This window comes from Cervus elaphus, chromosome 6, assembly GCF_910594005.1.
Source record: "Cervus elaphus chromosome 6, mCerEla1.1, whole genome shotgun sequence".
NCBI classification, from domain to species: Eukaryota; Metazoa; Chordata; class Mammalia; order Artiodactyla; family Cervidae; genus Cervus; species Cervus elaphus.
Genome location: NC_057820.1, coordinates 478,770 through 497,740, shown reverse-complemented (window position 1 = coordinate 497,740; position 18,971 = coordinate 478,770). Strand labels below are relative to the sequence as shown.

At 67.3% G+C, this 18,971-nt stretch overlaps 2 protein-coding genes across 7 annotated transcripts; one reads left to right on the top strand and one right to left on the bottom strand.

Moving 5' to 3' along the window:
• Window positions 1-2,367: 2,367 nt before the first annotated feature.
• On the bottom strand, window positions 2,368-18,036 carry IDUA (alpha-L-iduronidase). Of its 4 annotated transcripts, none has more exons than XR_006341715.1 (14): window positions 17,765-18,036; window positions 16,929-17,069; window positions 7,126-7,211; window positions 6,864-6,971; window positions 6,468-6,563; window positions 6,167-6,369; window positions 5,906-6,085; window positions 5,610-5,826; window positions 5,135-5,347; window positions 4,923-5,044; window positions 4,557-4,682; window positions 4,299-4,379; window positions 3,857-3,957; window positions 2,368-3,731 (listed from the first exon to the last, which is right to left on the bottom strand). XR_006341715.1 is itself a non-coding variant. In XM_043905925.1 (14 exons), the coding sequence occupies exons 1-14, from the start codon at window positions 17,917-17,919 to the stop codon at window positions 3,625-3,627; spliced, it is 1,932 nt and encodes a 643-aa protein (XP_043761860.1). In that variant the 5' UTR covers window positions 17,920-18,035; the 3' UTR covers window positions 2,368-3,624. The 4 variants fall into 4 exon arrangements, 3 of the variants coding, with proteins under 3 accessions (XP_043761860.1, XP_043761863.1, XP_043761862.1); XM_043905925.1 differs by having other exon boundaries at window positions 4,303-4,379; window positions 17,765-18,035; XM_043905928.1 differs by having other exon boundaries at window positions 4,303-4,379; window positions 6,864-7,008; window positions 16,929-17,147; window positions 17,765-17,899.
• SLC26A1 (solute carrier family 26 member 1) lies at window positions 9,223-17,232 on the top strand. 3 transcript variants are annotated; one of them, XM_043905922.1, is made up of 4 exons: window positions 9,223-9,328; window positions 9,880-9,967; window positions 13,609-14,227; window positions 14,673-17,232. In XM_043905922.1, the coding sequence occupies exons 2-4, from the start codon at window positions 9,930-9,932 to the stop codon at window positions 16,200-16,202; spliced, it is 2,187 nt and encodes a 728-aa protein (XP_043761857.1). In that variant the 5' UTR covers window positions 9,223-9,328; window positions 9,880-9,929; the 3' UTR covers window positions 16,203-17,232. The 3 variants fall into 3 exon arrangements, with proteins under 3 accessions (XP_043761857.1, XP_043761858.1, XP_043761859.1); XM_043905923.1 differs by lacking the exon at window positions 9,223-9,328 and having other exon boundaries at window positions 9,855-9,967; XM_043905924.1 differs by lacking the exons at window positions 9,223-9,328; window positions 9,880-9,967 and adding an exon at window positions 12,475-12,751.
• Window positions 18,037-18,971: the final 935 nt, after the last annotated feature.

Sequence of the window (18,971 nt, the reverse complement as noted above, 5' to 3'; positions counted from 1 at the left end):
TGGGGTCCTTGGCAAAGGTGAGAAGACAGATTACACGCAGAGCCCTGAGCAGAGAGACACATGGGCACCTTCTGGAATGCTGCTGGAGGCACAGGCAGGCAGCAGATTGTAGGTCTGTGGGCAGGGCTCTGAAACCGCCTGTCACATGAGGCTGGGCCCACGTCCGGGACCCAGAGCCTCGATGGAGGGAAGGCGGGGTGCCCGTGCAGTCAGGAGCCTGCACCCCAGCTGTGGGAAGGGCCCCTGAGGTACCCCCGTGACTGCCCAACGGAGGAGGACCCTCGGACACCCTGGGGGCTCCCGGATGATTGCTCTGGCCTGAGGCAAAGTCACATTCCTGAAAACCACCAGCGCAGGTCAGACGGGGCTCTGGCCTGAATCTCTGAGCCCATGGGGTGCAGCCCCTCCCTTGGGTGTCCCCGTCTCCCCAGAACGTAGGCTGGGCTGTCCACACTCAGCCAGCAGCAGTGCCCCCATGGCCCCCTGGCTGGAGGAGGGGGCGTACTGTGGAAGCCCCCAGGCCTGCCCGCCACGTTGGGATACAGCAATTGGGTCCCACATTAGAAACTGGGGAAATGTGATTGAGGGACTCCTCTGGTCTCCACGTCACTTGCCAGACAGGTGTGGGTGACCGATGATCCCAGTGTGACCCGGGACGAGTCAGCTGACACCTGGACGCAGCACCCTTACTCGACTAAATCACAGCCCGTGGCACCAAGATGCAGCCAACTGGCAAGTGCTGGCTTCTCTACCCTTGTGGACGAGAACAGCAAAGCCCTCAGGTGGCCAGCATGGCAGCTCACCTTCAGAGCTTATCTGCCGCACCACCTCTCCCACTGTCTTAGTTCATTCAGTCCAGGGATCTCGGTTTCCTCGATGACGTTATGCCAATCAGGGCGGCGGAGCGATGATACGCACCCTGGAGGCCTGGGTAAGGACTGTCCTCCAGCGGGGTTAGGTAGGCCCTATGAAAGTCCAGGCGATTCCAGGGGAGTTTGCAGTCTGAGGGCGGGCAGTGTCGGGGTGTCCTCGAAGGTGAGGTACTGACTGTGTTGGGGTATCCTGTGAAGTGGGGTACTGGCAGTGTCAGGGTGTCCTGTTAAGTGGGGGTGTTCTCTTGCTCTAGAACCACTTCTGGGAGCCCAGCACTTGGTGGGGCTCGGGGTGGGGTGCAGCAGATGCTGCACCTACACACGCCATTCTGACCCGTCTCCTGGGCCACAGGCATGCTGGCCAGGCACGACCCAGACCACTGCCCCGTGGGTGGACGGCCCACAAGGGCCCCGCTGGCGGGAGCATCTGAGGCTGACGCCCGACAAGTGCTCTGGTCCAGGACCCAGCATCCTGGACCACGGCCGCCTCCTCCTCAGTCAGGACCGACTCTGCTCTCGAGAAGCCGCTCCGGGGTGGATCCAGCCCCACTGACCAAGGGACACGACCCTGGGGCCAGTGAGAAGCCAGTGCCCGCAGCATGTGTCCCAGAGCCTGGGCCCCGTGCGTCTGGAAGCAGGACGTGTGACCTGGAGGCTCCCCCGCCCCCCATGTGGGCCCGCTCTGGGAGCCTTCAGTGACCCTGGAGGGTGGTCCAAGGGCACACACCCACCAGCGCCTCCGCACATGCAGGACCGAGGCGCACGTCTGGCTCCAGCAGGCCACATCCAACAGGGCAGCCAGCGGGCCAGACTCAGGATGATGAAGACAGGACACGTGGGGACAAACACCTGGGGAGAGGGGCAGAGAGGGCGCTGCGTCCTGCAGGAAGGCTGTACGGGTCCAGGAAGGGACCCCTACCGCCAGACAGGGCAGCCTCTTGCTGCCATCCCGGGGCCGTTCCACGGCACATACGCGCAGTGGCCGCGGCAGCAGGGACAATGCAGGCTGTGCAGGGGCCAAGGACGTGGCCTTCCAGAACTCTCAGCCCGGCTCCCAGCCCAACCCCGAACCAGCAAGGACCAAAACACGGTCGGAGGGTGAGGACATGCCAGCAGCTTGGGGGCGGTCTGACAGCACGCTAGCCACGATCTCAGTGGAGATGGTGACTTGCCCCTGGAGACAGCTGGGGCTTGATCGTGCTGGCGAGACCCAGGGATCAGGGCCGAATCCCCGCTGACAGCCGAGAAGCCACAACTGTCTCCGAAGGAGGGGCCCTCTTCCCAGCAGCGAGGCGGCAGCGGGCTCCTGCTGGGAGACTGAGGAGCCTGGGCCACTGCTCTGTGCCCGGAAGGAGGGGCGTGGGGTGATCTCTGCTCCCTGGAGGGTAGGTGGGGTGCATGGTGTCTGAGGAAGGAACCCGGGAGCCCGGTACCCCTCCCAGGATGCTGAGAGGGACCCTGACCGTTGGGGTCCTCAGGCCACCGAGCCAGCAAGTGGAGAAGAGGCTGCTTTAATGCTGGGGTGAGGTGTTCCCACCACAGAGAACAGGCTCAGGGCTTGCTGCAGGCAAACTACCTCCCCCAGTTCAAACACTGACGTCCTTACCCCCAGGACCTCAGAATGTGAGTGCTGTCTGGAGCAGGGGCCTTTAAAGAGGCGACTGGTAACAGAGGGGCCCTGGGCACCAAGGCCTGAGGCAGGGGACAGGCGCTGATCTTGGGGTTCTCATGGAGAATGGCCAAACAAACACCCTCACCCAGAACAAGACAGCTGGTGGGCCCAGATGCCTGCATGCTCCACGTGGACAGGGCAGCGGGTTCCAGGGCAGGCGGGGGGACGACCAGGCCTTGTCTTCCATCCGCCCGGCCAGGCCCGCCGCACCCTCCCCCCACCCCGAGCCCAGGTGGCTCCGGGAGGGCAGCAGGCAGGAGGCGGGTATCGGGCCCACTTCTGCAGGGCACGCTCCTCTCCTCACCGGGGGCCTCTCCCCACCGTGCTCTGTGGGCTCCATCTGTCCTGGGACACAGGTGGGGTGAGGAGGAGCCCCAGGTTCCGCAGCACCCTGCAGCTTCCCTGCCCTCTGCCCCCATGTCCGTTCCCAGCCCCTAGGTGGTCTTCGTCTGGAGGTGAGGTCTGTTTCCTCCTGGGGCCGGATAAGCAGCCCAGATGACCGTGGAGTGGACACTGTCAGCCTCTCTCTCCACTGGACAGTCTGGCCCAGGCAGCCTGGAAACCCCTGCCCGGGGGGTGCAGGGTCCAATCTGGCTGGACCTCAGGAAGCAGGACCCCCCTGGGCTCTGTCCTGCCCCAGGCCACCTGCTCTGGGCAGAGCCTCAGGTCCCGCCCTCCAGGGGACATGGTGGGCCCGCTGCGCCCAGCGGTGACACTGAGACTCCAGACAGGCAGGGCGGGCACTCCAGCGTGGGCACTCCAGGGTGGGCACTCTAATGGCAACTTACACTTGTCCGCATCCCACCCAAGTGGAATCCCGGCTCCCACGGGTGGGCAGAGGCCTCTGGTGGGCCGGTGGGGATGGCTGTGCCTCAGCTAGGCCGCGTGTCCCAGTGCCCACCATGAAGGCTGTCCCCGAGACTGTGAGCGGTAAGGCCCTTTAAGGGGGCGAGTGAGGGGCGGGAGGGGACCAGCAGAGGGAGGACTGGCTGGCAGGCTGCTGGCAGTTGGGCTCAGCCTGGCTCCTGGCCGCCCAGGCTCATGGTCAGCACAGGCCCAGTCGCTGGGCAGCAGAGGCCCTCAAGAGGCAGGGGCCTCCAGGTACCGCACGGGGCTGGAGAAGGGGCCTGGTCGGGCCCAGTAGTCCACAGCACAAACCCGATAGGAGCCGGAGACCACAGCTGTGTCTGCGGACACAGAGGTACATGCTCGTCTGCAGCCTGAACCCCTCTCATCCCCCCAGACTCCAGGTGTTGAAAGGCCCTGGACCACCCCACTCCCCCTAGGGACTGTGCCGAGGTGGCAGGCACACCTGGGCTGAACACGAACAGGTTAAATGTTGAAGGCTTCCTGCTGATGGGAGCGAACACCCCACCCTCCGGGCAGAACTGGATCTCATAGGTCCACAGGCACCTGGGGAGGTCAGACCAGGGCTGGGGTCCAGGGGGGCTGCAGAAAGGTCAGGCGCAGAGCCCGAACACTCTCCCTGCAGTGGCGATGTCCACTCTGGCTGGGAGGAGAGGGCTGGACCACAAGCGTCATGGGCAGAGGTCCCCTGAAGGTGCCCCCACCCTACATCAGACAGGTGCAGAGTCATGGGCATTGGTGCCAATGTGTGGAGGCAGGTGAGTGTGGGGGACGCGGACATCTCCTGCGGGGGGGCGGTCCGAGGGGCGCTGGGGCCCTGCAGCGGGGAGGACTTGGGGGCTGAGGCGGGGTCTGGGGGCAGGAGTAGGGGCGGTGACCGCACTCACGCACTTGGAGCCCATACGCTCATCCGACCAGACCAAAAGCAACTGCCCGCGGGTCAGGGGCAGAGCACGCAGCCGAGTCACCTGGGGGAGCGAAGCTGAGGGTTGGCGGGGCGGGGCGGGGCGGGGCGGGGAGCCCCGGACGGGCGGCGAGGTCGGGCAGGGGAGCGGCCACCCGCCTGGTCCGGTGGCTCCTCGGGGCGCCCTGGGCGGGCGGTGGGGTCGGGGCCGGGGGGGGGGGGGGGGGGAGTGGCCACTCGCCTGGCCCGGCGGCTCCTCGGGGCGCGCGCACACGTGCACCAGCAGCAGCGAGGGCAGAGCGAGCGGAGGGCTCAGCGTCAGGCGGCCGCTGCTGGGGAAGGGGCGCGGCTTCACGGCCACAGGGTCCTGGGGACAGAGTCGGGCCCTCGGGACCCTCGGACCTCGGGAGGCGCCCCTCCCCCTCCCTCTCCCCTCCCCTCCCCTCCCCCCCTCTCCCCTCCCCTCCCCCCCCCGCCCCCCCCTCCCCCCCCCCCCTCCCCCCCCCCCCCCCCTCCCCCCCCCCCCCCCTCCCCCCCCCCCCCCTCCCTCTCCCCTCCCCTCCCTCTCCCCTCCCCTCCCTCTCCCCTCCCCTCCCCTCCCGCGGACCTCGGCCGCGCGCATGCTCCGGAACTGCTCCGCCGAGGGGAAGACCGGCCTGCCCAGGCGCCGCCATTCGCTGTAGGGGCTGCAGAGCCAGTTGTCCACGTACAGCTGGACAAAGACGACCTCTGCGGAGCCAGATGCTGGGGCCGCGCCTCGTCTCCTCCAGGCCCCGCCCGCCCCAGGGCCGGGGTCCCCTCCCCGCGACCCCTACTCACCGGGGCCTGGGGGCACCCCGTGCAGGCTCAGAATCAAGGGGACCGTGCGGTTGGCGTGGGCGCGGGTGTCATCGCTCCCGTAGACCAGCACCGTGGCGCGCCAGGCGTCAGCCGGGCCAGTGGAGCGGTGGGCGCTGGCCAGGACGCCCACCGTGTGGTTGCTGTCCAGCACCTCGCCGCCCCGCGACACCTCGGCCCAGAGCTGCTCGCCGTCTGCAGGCACGCAGGGCCGGTCAACACGGGGGTCGTGGCCGCTCTGCCCTCCCGGGCCGGGCTTCCCACCATTCGCCCTCCGGGGGAGGTCACGCACAACCTCCGCGGCCCGTGAGCTAGGAATGGGGCGGGGAGGGGCCAGAGAAGAGCTCCCCGCCCCGCGGCAGGGTCCGCTGGCCCGCGGGCCTTTGCACAGGCTACTCCTAGCCTAGAGAGACATCCCCCTCTCGCAGCAGGTGTTGCGGGGCGGCCCGCCGCTCACCCAGCAGGGCCAGCAGCGCCATGGCGGTGAGCACCGGCTTGCGCAGCAGCTGCACGTGCGGCGGGCGCGTGTTGTTGACCTGGAAGCGCGCGGTGAGCGTGCGCTGGGAGAACGGGTGCGGGTGGTAGCTCAGGAAGGCGTTGTCGTTGCTCAGGAGCGCGTAGCGGACGGCCGTGCTGGCGTTCGCCAGCAGCAGGTTCTGGTGCTGCGCGATGACCTGCGGATGTCTGGGCGGCTGGGACCGTGTCGGTGGGGCGTCTGCCCCTCCCACCCGGGACTCCGGGGGGCGGGCCCACCTTCACGACCATGGCCGCGTAGGTCACGTCGGCCCTCCAGGGCTGCGGCAGGGACCAGCCCACCAGCGGGTCGGCCTCGTCGTTGTAAATGGGGGTGTCCGTGAACTTGGGGAAGAGCCGCTGTATCTGCTGCACGACCGCCGCCTCTTGCTCTAGGATGGAGATGGAGCTGCCCGCGCCCTGCGAGCGGCTGCCTGAGCACCTCGGGAGGGCCGCTGAGGGGCCGCGGGCGGGGCCGGAAGGGCGGGGTCCCCGGCCTACCTTCTTGTGCAGGGCGATGTAGTCCAGCCGCACACCCACCTCCCCGGTGAAGAAGTTGCTGCCGTTGTTACAGTGCCCCAGGAGGGCCCAGCAGAGCGGCGAGCGCTGCGGCGTGTGAAAGGCGTCTCCAGGGCCGCCCAGGCGCAGAGCCGAGCTGGCTGCTCGCAGACCCTCGGAACAGGCGTCGTAGTAGTTCAAGAAGCCTGGGCGGGAAGGACACAGAGTCCACACCTCCTGGCCAGAGGGGCCCGCTGCCAAGCCCTCGCGGATCCACAGGACCCCAAGAGGCCGGCCCACCCACCTTGCAAGGTCATGGACACGTTGTCAAAGTCGTGGTGGTCTGGTTCGTTCCATGTCTCAAAATTCCACTTGGAAACATGCTCCAGGCCATACCTACCTGCAGACGGTCCTCGCTGTGGCAAGAGGGCCCCTCCTCTGGGGCGCTGTCACCAGCTCATGGAGCCCTCCAGGGCAAGGAGGGGCAACCATGGCTGGGAGGTTCAGATGTGATGGGAGGGTCTGGGTCCCTGGAGCTCGCGGGCCTCACTCCCCCCCCCCCCCACCGCCCGGACCCTCCCCCATCAGGAGGCCCTGGCTTGGTGACTTCATGAGAAAACCAGGTGGGGTGGGGGTGGGATGGAGGGCAACCTGCCCAGGAGTGCCCGCCCGGTCCCCACAGGGCATGTGCCCCGCCCACCGATGTATCTCCTGGCGAGGAGAGAGACCAGGTTCCTCCACTCGAACACCTGCTGCTTGTCCTCGAAGTCGGTGAAGCGTCCAGAGGGGCTGCCCATCAGCTCAAAGCCTGCAGCAACGAGGGTGGCGTCCCACCGCTCACCTGCCTGGCGCAGCCAGGTGGGCACAGAGGCAGCCCTGAGTGGGCAGCCAGGAGGACCCAGAAGAACCAGGCCAAGGAGAGACAGGGAGGCCAGCGGCACCAGGGCGACGTGGCAGCTTACCTGGGACAAGCTGGTTCTCCCTGAGAAGGTCCAGGTACCGATCCAGGTGGGTGAAGTTGTAGCGCAGGCCCTGCCCGGCCAGCCCCCTGTGGAACAACACTCAGTGTCAGGCGGGGGAGCTGGTCCAGGGGCTGAAACGGCAGCCACACTCAAGCAGCTCGGGAACCGGCGGGGCGCCCTGCAGGACTAGGCTCCAGGCGCAACTGGCCTTTCTCCTTTGAGAAAATAAGTATGTGAGCCTAGTAGTCACTCAGTCTAGTATGCATGAGTGCGTCTGTACCGGAAGCCCACCCTCAAGCCTTCAGGGGCTCAGAACAGCAGGGGGCTCAGAGTGGGAGGGGGCAGGCAGGTCTTTGGGAAAAGGTACCACAAGTGGAGGCGGGGAGAGCAAGACAGCTCACAGGAAGGGGGAGGCTGTGCGGTGGGCCTGGCAGGATGCTGCATTGCCGGATCCTGCACCTCCTGGGGCCGGGGGCCTGGGTCTGGCCACACAGGACCCCTGTGCCCTCCCACTGTGAGAGGTACTGTGGACACAGCACCACTGCCCTTCCCACTTGGAGAGGTACTGTGGACACAGTACCCCTGCCCCTCACACTGTGAGAGGTACTATGGACACAGCACCCCCATCCCCTCCCACTCTGAGAGGTACCATGGACAGGTCCCCTGCCCCTTCCCACTGTGAGAGGTAACCTGGACACAGTACCCCCATCCCCTCCCACTGTGAGAGGTACCATGGACAGTACCACTGCCCCCTCCCACTCAGAGGTACTGTGGACCCAGCACCCCTGTCCCTTCCCACTCAGAGAGGTACCATGAACACAGTACCCCAGCCCTTCCCACTCTGAGAGGTACCATGAATACAGTACCATCACCCTTCCCACTCAGAGAGGTACTGGGGACACAGCACTCCTGCCCCTTCCCACTCAGAGAGGTACCATGAACACAGTACCCGTGCAATCCCCACTCTTTCAGGCACTGTGGACAGAGCCCCTGCCCGCTCCCCCTCCAAAAGTCACCGTGGACAGCGCCCCTGCCCCCTCCCCCTTTGAGCGGCACCATGGACAGCTCCCCTGCCCCCTCCCCCTCTGCGGGGTACAGTGGACAGTACCCCTGCCCCTCCCCCTCTGAGAGGCACCATGGACAGCGCCCCTGCCTCTTCCCACTCTGAGAAGCAATGTGAGCCCCTTTTTTTCCCTTCATATGTTTTTGAGATTTAATTTTTTTTTAGCATACTTTGGATTCAAAATGAGAGGGAAGTAGAGACTTTCCCCTTTACCCCTGCCGCCCTACAGACACAGCCCCCGCCCCCAATAATCAACTCCCAGAGTGGGACATTTGTTACCATTTTTGAGCCCACACTGACATAATGACCCCAAGACCACAGTTCTGGGTGGTGGTGTGGAGGTAACACGAGGGAGCTGGAGCGGATGGATTTAGGAGGTGGAGGGGCAGCGCGCGCTGACTAGGGTGAGCTAGGAGGGCAGTCCAGCCAAGGGGTTTCGCTTGAGGCCCTGGGTGGGGGTGGCTGCAGCGGGCAGGGGCAGGCAGCGGGAAGCTGAGTAAGATGGGCCTTGGCGTGCTGGTGTGGCGCAGAGGTGAGCATCCGAGGGGAACCCGGCTCAGGGGCTGGCCGAGGGAGCCTGTGCCCGGTGGGCATGCCGAGGCGTGCGGGGCGGGCAGAGCAGAGAGGGTCTGAGGCCCGCCGGGTCCAGATCGCAGCGGGAGGTGCAGGGGCGCCCCCAGCGGCGGCGGCAGAGGCGGGGCGAGGGGGAAGTCCGGGGGAATCCGGCCCTGACCTGCTCTGGTCTGTTTCACACCGGTCTGGACTGACCAGCGCTGAGCCCCGGACGGAGAGCGAGCGCTTGGGCAAGTCAGCACCTCCCTCCGGGGCCTCCAGCCTCCCAGTCTTCTCTACACAAAGTCAAGGCCGAGCCACCACGCACCCAGGTGCCTCCGGCTCCCGTCCGGCCCAGTCTTCCCGCCTCTGGGGGGCCAGCCCCACGACACGTGCGCAGCGGTGATCCGCCCCTTCCCCCCTCCAAAGGTCACAATCAGCGGCAAACGGAAAAAGCCTTAAGCGATAGGGTAAAAATTAAATGCGCGGCAAGGTACAGGTTCCAAAGTCCCGCAGGTGGGGGTGGGTGACGCTGAGGCGCGGGTGCCAGGCTCTCTCTGTGGATCCCGCGAGCGAGGCAGGCTTCGGGTAAATGCTGTTCCCGCGTTCTGGTCCCGGGCAAGCAGGGTGCCGCTAGGGAAGCCCCAGCCGCAGGGCCGATGCCAGCCCGTTACTCCGAGCGGACCTGAGAGTCCGCTGACCCATCCGGTGTCGGCTCCCGGAAATGCCCTGGGGGTCGGGACACTTGCTCCTCAAGGACCAAAAGACCCAACACTGGGGGGATCCCGGGCCCAGAATCCCGGAGGGATCCCGGGCCCAGAATCCCGGAGGGGCGGCCCTCGGGCTCTACTGGTGGTGCCCAGGTCTCCATCCGTCTCAACCCCCCCGGGGAAGGAATAGGAGCGATCACAGCCAGCGAGAGGGCTGAGCCAGCGCTGCAGCGCGCAGCCCAGCCCAGCGCCCCCCTGCAGGGGCCGGGGTCACCGACGCAGTCGCCCCAGCGCCTCTCCACCCTGCCGCCCCACAGGGGCCAGTCCTGGGTGGGAGGCACAGGCGGGGTCGCCTTCCGCTCCTGCAAGGGGGCAGGGCCGCGGCTGGCGCACAGCGGCGGCTGCAGAACGGCTTCATTCACCGCTCAGGAGGCCAGCCGGGCGGCGCCGAGCCCACCCCCGCCCCTCTGCCCGAGCGCATGCGCCGCGAGGACCCGGCGGGCGGTGCCCAGGCCCGGTGAGTGCTCGCGTCCGCGGGGCGGGGCCCAGGCCTCGCTCGTGGAAGAGTGGGGACGCCGGGTGGGGGTGCTCCTCTGCTGGTGCGGGAAGGGATGCGCGGGCAGGCGGGGGCGCAGGGTGGGGGCCGGGGCTGCTCGGCTTGGGGGGCGGTGCGGGGTGCGGTCGCACTCATGGCCGGGGGCAAGGGGCAGAGCATGTGTGGAAATGCACGCGGCGGGAGCGCAGGCCGCCCCTGCTCGGTGCGGGTGGGACGCGCAGGGCCGGCGTGGGCGAGTGCGCGGGGCGGGGCAGAGAGCGCCCAGCGCTGAGGCCGGGAAGTGCGGTCCGGGTTGGGGTTGCGAGGGGGCCGCCAGGCCGACTGGGCGGGCGGGAGAGGAACCGCGAGCTGCGCCCTGGAGGTGAGGATGGGCTGGCTCTTCTCACGTGCCGTGGGATACAAAGCTCCTTTCCAAATACGTGAACTCAGCTATGGAGACGGTGATTTAAGGACCACCAATAAAGAAACAACTGTGTGCACAGGATTGGAGGAGGCAAACGGAGAGCGGTTCCCGCAGGCCGAGGCGCGGGAGATCCCGTGCCCTCTGCGGGCCAGCCACGCGTGAGGGCCCTGCTGTCTCCTGCCCGCTCAGAAAAGTCTGCAGTGGGGTTCAGCCAGCAAGGCCCCGGGCCCCAAGGCGGTGCCTGTGTTCCCTCTCTGACGACAGCAAAGAACATGGGCCTCAAAGCACAGGGGTCAGATGGGGGCACGGCTCAGGCCCCCGGGGTCCTGCCGGTCTCTCCAAGGACAGGAATGAAGCCTCAGCTGTATCTCCTCACTTGCTTAGACGCAGGGGCTGGGGGAGTACAAGGCCCGACCCCACCACCACGACAGCCAGGCCAGCCCGAAGGACAGCCCTCCCAGAGCGTCTCCACCTGCCCAGCCCCCAGCACGTGCTCCACATGTGGTCGGTCCCCAGAACGCCCTCCTGCCTCCAGGCTCCCCTCCCTTCCCCTCCCCGCACCAGCTCCCTGGCCCATCACATCCCACCACCACCCCTCCCCGCACTCAGGAACTCCCCGTGTGCACAGCCTGGGCCTTACCCCCACCCAAGGAGACTCCCAGGGTGGGCGGAGCTCCTCTTCCCCAGGCTGAGGCCCCCAGCTCCACCTCTGCCCACGTGGCAGTTCCCGCACTACTGGTAGCCAGTTGGAAGATAAGATAAGCACTGTGACCCGGTGGCTACACTCTCTCCAGCCCAGAGAGGACTCTTATCTGCCCCTGGGCAGCTGTGAATCATCCTGCCTGCTCACTGGCCAGTGGCTCCTGTAAATAAACCACATCCTTGGGCAAACAGCTCCCCACTAGGGCCGAGTGGGCCCTGGTTAGGACTCTGGGGGGTGGGGGGGCACGCTGGGGTGGGGGGGCGCGCTGAGCGGTGGGTGGGGGGCACTGGGGTGGTCCAGGCTCTGGCAGAGTCCTCAAGGACAAGGATTGTGTCTGGAGCTGAGCAGTGGGGCCTGGGCACTGACCACACTGCCCGCTTCTGCGGGGGTGGGGAGACCTCTCACTCTCGGGCACTCCCCCGCCCATCCTGGGGTTCCACCCCCATCTTTGCCCCCAAATGGGGCTCCAGTCTTCCCCAGCCAGGCTGTGGATATGAGAACAGGATACACCTTTCAGGGGGCTCTGGAGGAAGGTCCCAGAGTGAGGCCGAGTGTGTTAGGAACCTTCAGAGATCTCTGCCCGCCCCCCACCTGGGGCCTCGAGGGACAGCGGGCCCAGGCCAGTTCTGCCTTACAGCCCCATCACAGCGACCCCGGCCCGCGCCCCGGGGTGGAGGACACTCACGGCCCAGGAGACAGGCTCCTCTCCCCACGTTGCCCCTCAGACACCCACATGTTCCTTTTCAAGGTGGGAGAACTGAGGTTGAGTAACCTTTAAAGCAGCAGCACACTCAGTTTACTGTGCGTGGGACATGAGGGTAGCTCTCTAAGCCGACCATTTACCTTCCCATTGGCCCCGAGATGCAAGTACCACCACCCTGGAGGAGCGGACTGAGGTGTGGTGAGGCCAGGCACCCGCCCTCAACACAGGGTCAGCACCTGGCTGAGAGCCAGCGGGTTGGGCTCCAGAGGGCAGATCCAAGGCCCCCCCTCCCCCCACTAACCCCGGGCAGGAAGGACCCGCTCGGCTGGTTATCGGATCCCCATACCGGCAACCCTGGAGTCTGCGACCCAGAGCAGAAGCTGGGCCGCATTTGCCTGGGGCCCAGCCAGCTCCGGCACAGACCAGACCCAACTCCTGGAAAACAGGACATCCAGGGACGATGCTGGGGGACACATCCTTCCCGCAGACCCCCACCCTTACCCACGTTCCAGGTCCTGGAAGCCGTGGACTCGGCCCCGAGCCAAGAGCTCACCCGCTGGCTACCCCCGCCCCCACCCTAGCCGCCCTGTCCGCACCTGCAGCCCCACTCCCGGGAGACTGGAAGCTTATGAAAGGCCCACACAATTGTCATTCTCTGAGCCTCTGATTATAGAACAACTCCCGGGATTAGCCGCTCAGGTAACACTCATCTTGGGGAAACCTGTGACTCAGCAGTCTCTGGAGTAAATGATTTAACTGCAAGCCCAGCAAGCTGGGCAGTCAGATGCTGAGCACAGACCACTGACCGCTGGTCAGCGTGGGCCAGCTCAGCCTGAGCCCACCACCGCACGCTCCACCCGCGGACTGAGCCAGAGGGTCCCGGGACAGACACGCCAGGCCTGAACTACCCGCGGAGCCTGGGAGGGGGTCCCTCAGGTAAGAGTCCCCTGGGGCCCGCTGCAGGACAGCAGGGCTCTGGCCCACCTGGCCACAGCAGAGGTCAGCGCCCCATCTGGAGAGTGGCAAGGCCCGACCCCGAGGTCTCTTTTGTGCGCTCCCAGGCATTCAAACAGTTCTCAACCGACGCCCCTGGACCCGAGAATTCTGGCTGAGCTCAGGGTGTCCAGGGATCCCCGTGTGGTGCCCTGAAGGGCAGGCCTGGGCCTGCACGTGTCCTCCTCACGCAAGGCCGCTCCCAGGCCCCGGGTTCCAGGCCCGTGTGCACTGTGCCCGGGTGACCAGGCTCTGAGTGGGCAGAGACCGTCATGAGGGGGACGTCAAGAGCGGAAGGCCGGAGGGCCCTCAGTGCAGCTGTGAACAGTGCCCCAGTGCTCACTGAGCAGGTGGCAGGTCGGGCTGGGCCCAGGCGGCAGGCTGCCCTCTGGACTGCGAGGATGGTTGGCACGCGCTTCCCATGGTGCCCGTGGGGCCTGAGCCAGAACTCAGCAGCGTTAACTCACGCTGGGAAAGGGGGCTGCCGCCCAGGACTCACTGGCGGGCGCAACGCCCCACTTGCCCCCCAGATGCACTGCACATGCAGGTCTGCCTGAGGACCGGGCCGCGGCAGGAGCTGCTGCAGCGCGGACTTGGGGCTCTGGCCTCTGTGCGGCTGCAGCTGCTGGTGCAGGCCAGGTGTCCAGACGGCGGGCGGAGTGGCCTCTGGTGTGGGCGCAGGCCACTGGCGCTGCGTGGGCACAGGGGGTCCGGTCCGGCTGCGCGTCTGGCTCCGAGGCCCCCTGACCCTGACAGCCTGGCCTCCCCGACGGTGACACCCACCTCCACCCACTTTGCAGGTTCTCCCAGGGGGCCCGGGGCCCCACGATGGAAGCATCCTCCGAGAACATGGAGCAGGGTGGGCAGCTGGTGCTGGTCCGTCGGCGCCTCCCACCGCCCCCGGGCCTGCGCGAGGCCCTGACGGCTGGGCTGCGGCGGAGCTGCGCCTGCAGCCTGCAGGGCGCCTGGGCGCAGCTGCAGGCCCTGTTCCCCGCCATCTGCTGGCTTCGCGGGTACCGGCCCCGGGAAGCACTGGTGGGCGATGTCATGTCCGGGCTGGTCATCGGCATCATCCTGGTGCCGCAGGCCATCGCCTACTCGCTGCTGGCCGGGCTGCAGCCCATCTACAGCCTCTACACGTCCTTCTTTGCAAACCTCATCTACTTTCTCATGGGCACCTCGCGCCACGTCTCCGTGGGCATCTTCAGCCTGCTCTGCCTCATGGTGGGCCAGGTGGTGGACCGTGAGCTCCTGCTGGCTGGCTTCGACCCCTCCCAGGACGGCCCGGGGCCCGGGGCCAACTGCAGCAGTCTCAACAACTCAGCCACCGTGCCAGTGCTTGAGCTGCAGGACTGCGGGCGGGACTGCTATGCCATCCGCGTGGCCACGGCCCTCACGCTGGTGGCTGGGGTTTACCAGGTGAGGTGCTGCACCCGCGCCCACACAGGGAGCCTGTCCGGACGGCCACGGGCTGTGGCTCTGGGCCCAGGCATGCCCCACTGCCCCACCTGGCCCCAAGTCCCCCCTGGCTTCCTGTCCCAATTGGGACCCTGGGGCCTGCCTGCCTTCCCAAGGCCTCCTCGGACCAGGACACCTACTCCACATCACCTCTTCCCAAAGGCCACCCCAGTCCCTGCCCTCAGCTCTCCTGGGAGGTGGGTGGCGCTGCCTTCTGATGCCCAGAGTCCATGTGCGTGAGACCATGCTGAGCCCCGCAGCCACGGCATCTGCTCCAGTGTCTGCTGGGCCTGTGTGCGCACACGCGTGTGCAGGCCACCTCGCGTGGGGGCCCCAAGAGAGACACGCAGTGCGAGGGCGGGAGTGGGGCTATCCACCTGCAGCCCCGGCCATGCTCCATCCACAGGTTCTCATGGGCATCCTCGGGCTGGGCTTCGTGTCCACCTTCCTCTCACAGCCGCTGCTGGACGGCTTCGCCATGGGGGCCTCGGTGACCATCCTGACCTCCCAGATCCGGCACCTGCTGGGTGTGCGGGTCCCACGGCACCGGGGGCTGGGCCTGGTGGTCAGCACATGGCTGAGTCTGCTGCGTGGCGCTGGGCAGGCCAACCTGTGCGATGTGCTCACCAGTGCCGTGTGCCTGGCCGTGCTGCTGGCCGCCAAGGAGCTCTCGGACCGCTTCCAGCACCGCCTGAGGGTGCCGCTGCCCGCCGAGCTGCTGGTCATCGTGGTGGCCACGCTCGTGTCCCACCTCGGGCAGTTCCACGAGCGCTTCGGCTCTAGCGTGGCGGGCGACATCCCCACTGGCTTCGTGGCGCCTCGGGTGCCAGACCTGGGGCTGATGTGGCGGGTGGCACTGGACGCTGCCTCCCTGGCCCTCGTGGGCTCCGCTTTCTCCATCTCGCTGGCGGAGATGTTCGCCCGCAGCCACGGCTATGCTGTGCGCGCCAACCAGGAGCTGCTGGCCGTGGGCTGCTGCAACGTGCTGCCCGCCTTCTTCCACTGCTTCGCCACGAGCGCCGCCCTGGCCAAGAGCCTGGTGAAGACGGCCACAGGCTGCCGCACGCAGCTGTCCAGCGTGGTTAGCGCCGCCGTGGTGCTGCTGGTGCTCCTGGTGCTGGCGCCGCTGTTCCGGGACTTGCAGCGGAGCGTGCTGGCCTGCGTCATCGTGGTCAGCCTGCGTGGGGCCCTGCGCAAGGTGCGGGACATCCCGCGCCTGTGGCGGCTCAGCCCCACCGACGCGCTGGTCTGGGTGGCCACGGCGGCCACCTGCGTGCTGGTCAGCACCGAGGCTGGGCTCCTGGCCGGCGTCCTGCTCTCGCTGCTCAGCCTGGCCGGCCGCACCCGCCGCCCGCGCACCGCCCTGCTCGCCCGCGCTGGGGGCTCCAGCTTCTACGGAGACCCGGCAGAGTTCGAGGGCCTGGCCCCTGAGCCCGGCGTGCAGGTGTTCCGCTTCACAGGGCCGCTCTACTACGCCAACAAGGACTTCTTCCTGCAGTCGCTGTACAGCCTCACGGGGCTGGACGTGGGCTACGTGGTCGCCAGGAGGAAGGAGAGGGGCCCCGGGGTGGGGGCCAGCGAGGGAGACCCCGTGGGGGGCAGGGACCCGAGCTCTGGGAGTGGCACAGCCTCACTGGTGCCCGCAGTGACCCGCTTCCATGCGGTGGTCATCGACTGTGCCCCGCTGCTGTTCCTGGACGTGGCTGGCCTGGCCACGCTGCAGGAGCTGCATCGAGACTACGGGGCCTTGGGCATCAGCCTGCTCCTGGCCTGCTGCAACCCCTCGGTAACAGACATGCTGAGAAGAGGCGGCTTCCTCGGGGAGGACCCGGGGGACGCGGCCGAGGACGGGCAGCTGTTCCCCAGCGTGCACTGTGCCGTGCAGGCGGCCCGCGCCCGCCACCAGGAGCTGGCGGCCGCCAACTCCATCCTCTAGCAGAGCCAGCGCCTGTGGCCAGCCCCCACACCCACTGCCCACCACGGCCACCCTCCGTTGCCTGGTTCCTCTGACCTAGAGAAGCCGGGGATCCCAAACGGGACTGAGGGCCACACTGGGCACACACGAGGACCCACACTGCACCCCGAGCCAGACGCGGCCCCAGCGTCACACTGGGCACAGTGCTGCGTGCCCACAGTCCATGGAGCCAGTCTGACACTTGGCGTCCTGTCTTACTCGGAGGACCCTGAGGCAGTCACCTGGCAACCAAGGTGCCAAAAGGACATAGGTCCTTTGACCTGCCAGCCCCCACCCCCCTGGTGAGAGCTGGCAGCTCTGGCCAGGGACGTGAGAGTCTCTGTCTAGGAAACCCCACACGGCACACACCCAAGTGTCTCTCACACCGTGTACCTCAGCCCCTCTGGGCCTGGCAGGGCCAAAGGCAGATGGGACCAACATGACTGCCGCCTGGGCCTGACGGGGTGACCCCGCACAGCCAGAGCAGAGCAAGAGTGCCCACTTGCCGCTGCGGGGTCCAGCTGTGCCTCCAGGCTGGCTTCCAGCAGGAAGCCAGCGGTGCCCAAGGCAGGGGGTCTTTGCCGAGAAGCAGAAGGGCAGTGGCTCCCTGTGCCCCCGCCGGGGCCCGTGCTGCGCTGTCCTCCTCTCAGTCTTGTCCACACCTCCCCCACGGGCTCTGCCCAGTGGCCCAGCCCCTTCGTCACCCACCTGGCCGTGATGAGGTCCAGCAGCCAGTGGGTCCGAACCTGCTCGATGCCGCTGTGAGGAACGGCACCCACGTAGGCCAGGTTGAGCTGCTGATCCCAGCTGAGGTCATACCGGTCGGCCTGGCCATGCGGCAGTGGGGGACTGGACACAAAACGGGGGGAGTGGAGCCATCAGTCCCCAGGAGAGGGGCTCATGGAACAGCCTTCACACACGCCGCACCTACAAACCCAGGGAAGGGATGGGGTGTACCTTTCTGCCCGTGAATTTTACTGCCCCTGACATAATAAACCGGTCCCTACTGCCAGGACTGGGTGAAGCCTCAGGTTTATGAGGGTCAAGAGTTCCCAGGGAGACCACATACCCACGCTAAGCCCTGCCCCACCGGCAGGGAGATATCAGCTCCAAGCCTGGCAGAGGCCACTAGGGACACCCCGCATGGGTACAGGTGACACGCTGGGGTTGCCCCCTTGAGACGGTCCTAGGCCACAGACCCTCCTGCAGCCTGGGGTGTCCTGGGCAGCCCCCAGGCTCTTCAGACTCCTGGGGGAGACCAGGCACACTGGGGACCACCCTGGGGCCCTGACTGCAGGGGCAGCTACTCAGCTGGCAAAGCTCTGCGGGCCAGCGGACAGAGAGGAGAGCCCCACCTTGAGGATGGGCCTGAAAGGAAGGAGGGAGCCGCGGCCCCCCTCACTCCGGGGCGCCTGCTCCAGCTGTGACAAGGGGCCCCGGAGGTCCGGGGCGGGGCGCGAGGCTGCGGGCCATTTGGAAGGAGCGCGCGGCGGGCAGGCGCTAGCTGGGCCGCCGCGACCTCGGTGTCCCCGCGCGGAGCTCACCAGAAGCCGGTGCTCCTCCAGAAGGGCCGCAGGGGCCGCAGCGCGCGGGCCGCGTCCACGCGCACCAGGTGTGGGGCCTCGGCGGCCGCGAGCGCCGCCGCCCAAAGCGTGCCCAGGATGGCGAGCAGCGCGCCGGAGGGGCGCGGGGGACGCATGGCGGGGGCGCGGGCGCTGGCGCACCCCAATCCCTGCAGACGTCCCGGGCGCTCTGCGCTCTGCGCTCTGAGAGCCGAAGTCCACGCCCCGCCGTCCGGTTCCGCCTCCGGGTCGCGCGCCACGTGACCGCCGGCGCGGGGAGGGACCTCGGCAGGACCCGGGCAGGCGGGGTCAGCTGGGGGGCGGGCGTGGTGGCCGGGGCGGGGCCGGAGCGCGGCCAGGAGGGGCGGGTGGGGACGGTCCCGGGCGGTGGGCTTGGGACTGCGGGCCGGGCCTGGAAGCTGGAGCGCGTCTCCAGACCGAGGGCAGTGCCTTGCTCCCCCGTCTGGAGCCCCTCCCGGCCGTGTGCGCCCCTCCGTCCCCTCCGGCAGCGGGCACCGGACCCCTCCATCCCCTCCCGCTCAGCGGGCGCCGGGCCGCTCTTGGAAAGCGCTTGGCGGTCGTGTCAGGGCTTCGGAAGGGCGCCCCGCCGGCCGGGAAGTAGCCTAACGCTCTGGCGGGGTGGTTGCTCCATGGCTGAAACAGCGAAGACTGGACAGTGCGGGGAGGTGACCAGATGTGGACCCATTTGGAAGGTGGGTTGGTGGCCCTTAGAAATTTGGCCGGAGCAGCGTGGGGACTTGTGGTTTTCTGAAAGAGGAGCTGTTGTAAAGCAACTGGGGTGGTCCGGGGTCTACGCTGCTTTTGAGAAGTGCAGTGGACATCTCTGTGGACAGCTGGGGAGCCTGGTCCATGTGTGGGGGGAGGTGGGGTCAGTGGTGAAGCATTTAAGCTTTGAACACACATACACTGCGTGTTTCTGTGCCACTTCACTTCCTCCACCAGACGTCCTGGGGCTCAGGGAGGGGCCTCTGGCCCCCACATTGACCTCCCTCGACAGCAAAACCCGCCCGGAGTCCACCCTTTTCCACTGTCCCCTGGGGTGAAGACAGAGAGGAGCTGATCGCTTTCCAAGAGTTGACCAACACCATCCAGCCACTGCATGGAGCTGAGCTGCATAGCCGGAGGAGAAGGGCAAAGGCAGCAGAACCCAGGAGCGTCCAGGTGAAGC

Bases quoted from the DNA above. Each gene is read 5' to 3' on its own strand.
- SLC26A1 (XM_043905922.1), top strand. From the start codon at position 9,930: ATGCGCCGCGAGGACCCGGCGGGCGGTGCCCAGGCCCG. The intron at 9,968-13,608 runs GTGAGTGCTCGC...CCCACTTTGCAG, and splicing joins GCGGGCGGTGCCCAGGCCCG to GTTCTCCCAGGGGGCCCGGG. The intron at 14,228-14,672 runs GTGAGGTGCTGC...CTCCATCCACAG, and splicing joins TGGTGGCTGGGGTTTACCAG to GTTCTCATGGGCATCCTCGG.
- IDUA (XM_043905925.1), bottom strand. From the start codon at position 17,919: ATGCGTCCCCCGCGCCCCTCCGGCGCGCTGCTCGCCATCCTGGGCACG. The intron at 5,348-5,609 runs GTGAGCGGCGGG...GCGTGCCTGCAG, and splicing joins GGCGCTGCTGGCCCTGCTGG to ACGGCGAGCAGCTCTGGGCC. The intron at 3,958-4,302 runs GTGCGTGAGTGC...TGACCTCCCCAG, and splicing joins GATGAGCGTATGGGCTCCAA to GTGCCTGTGGACCTATGAGA.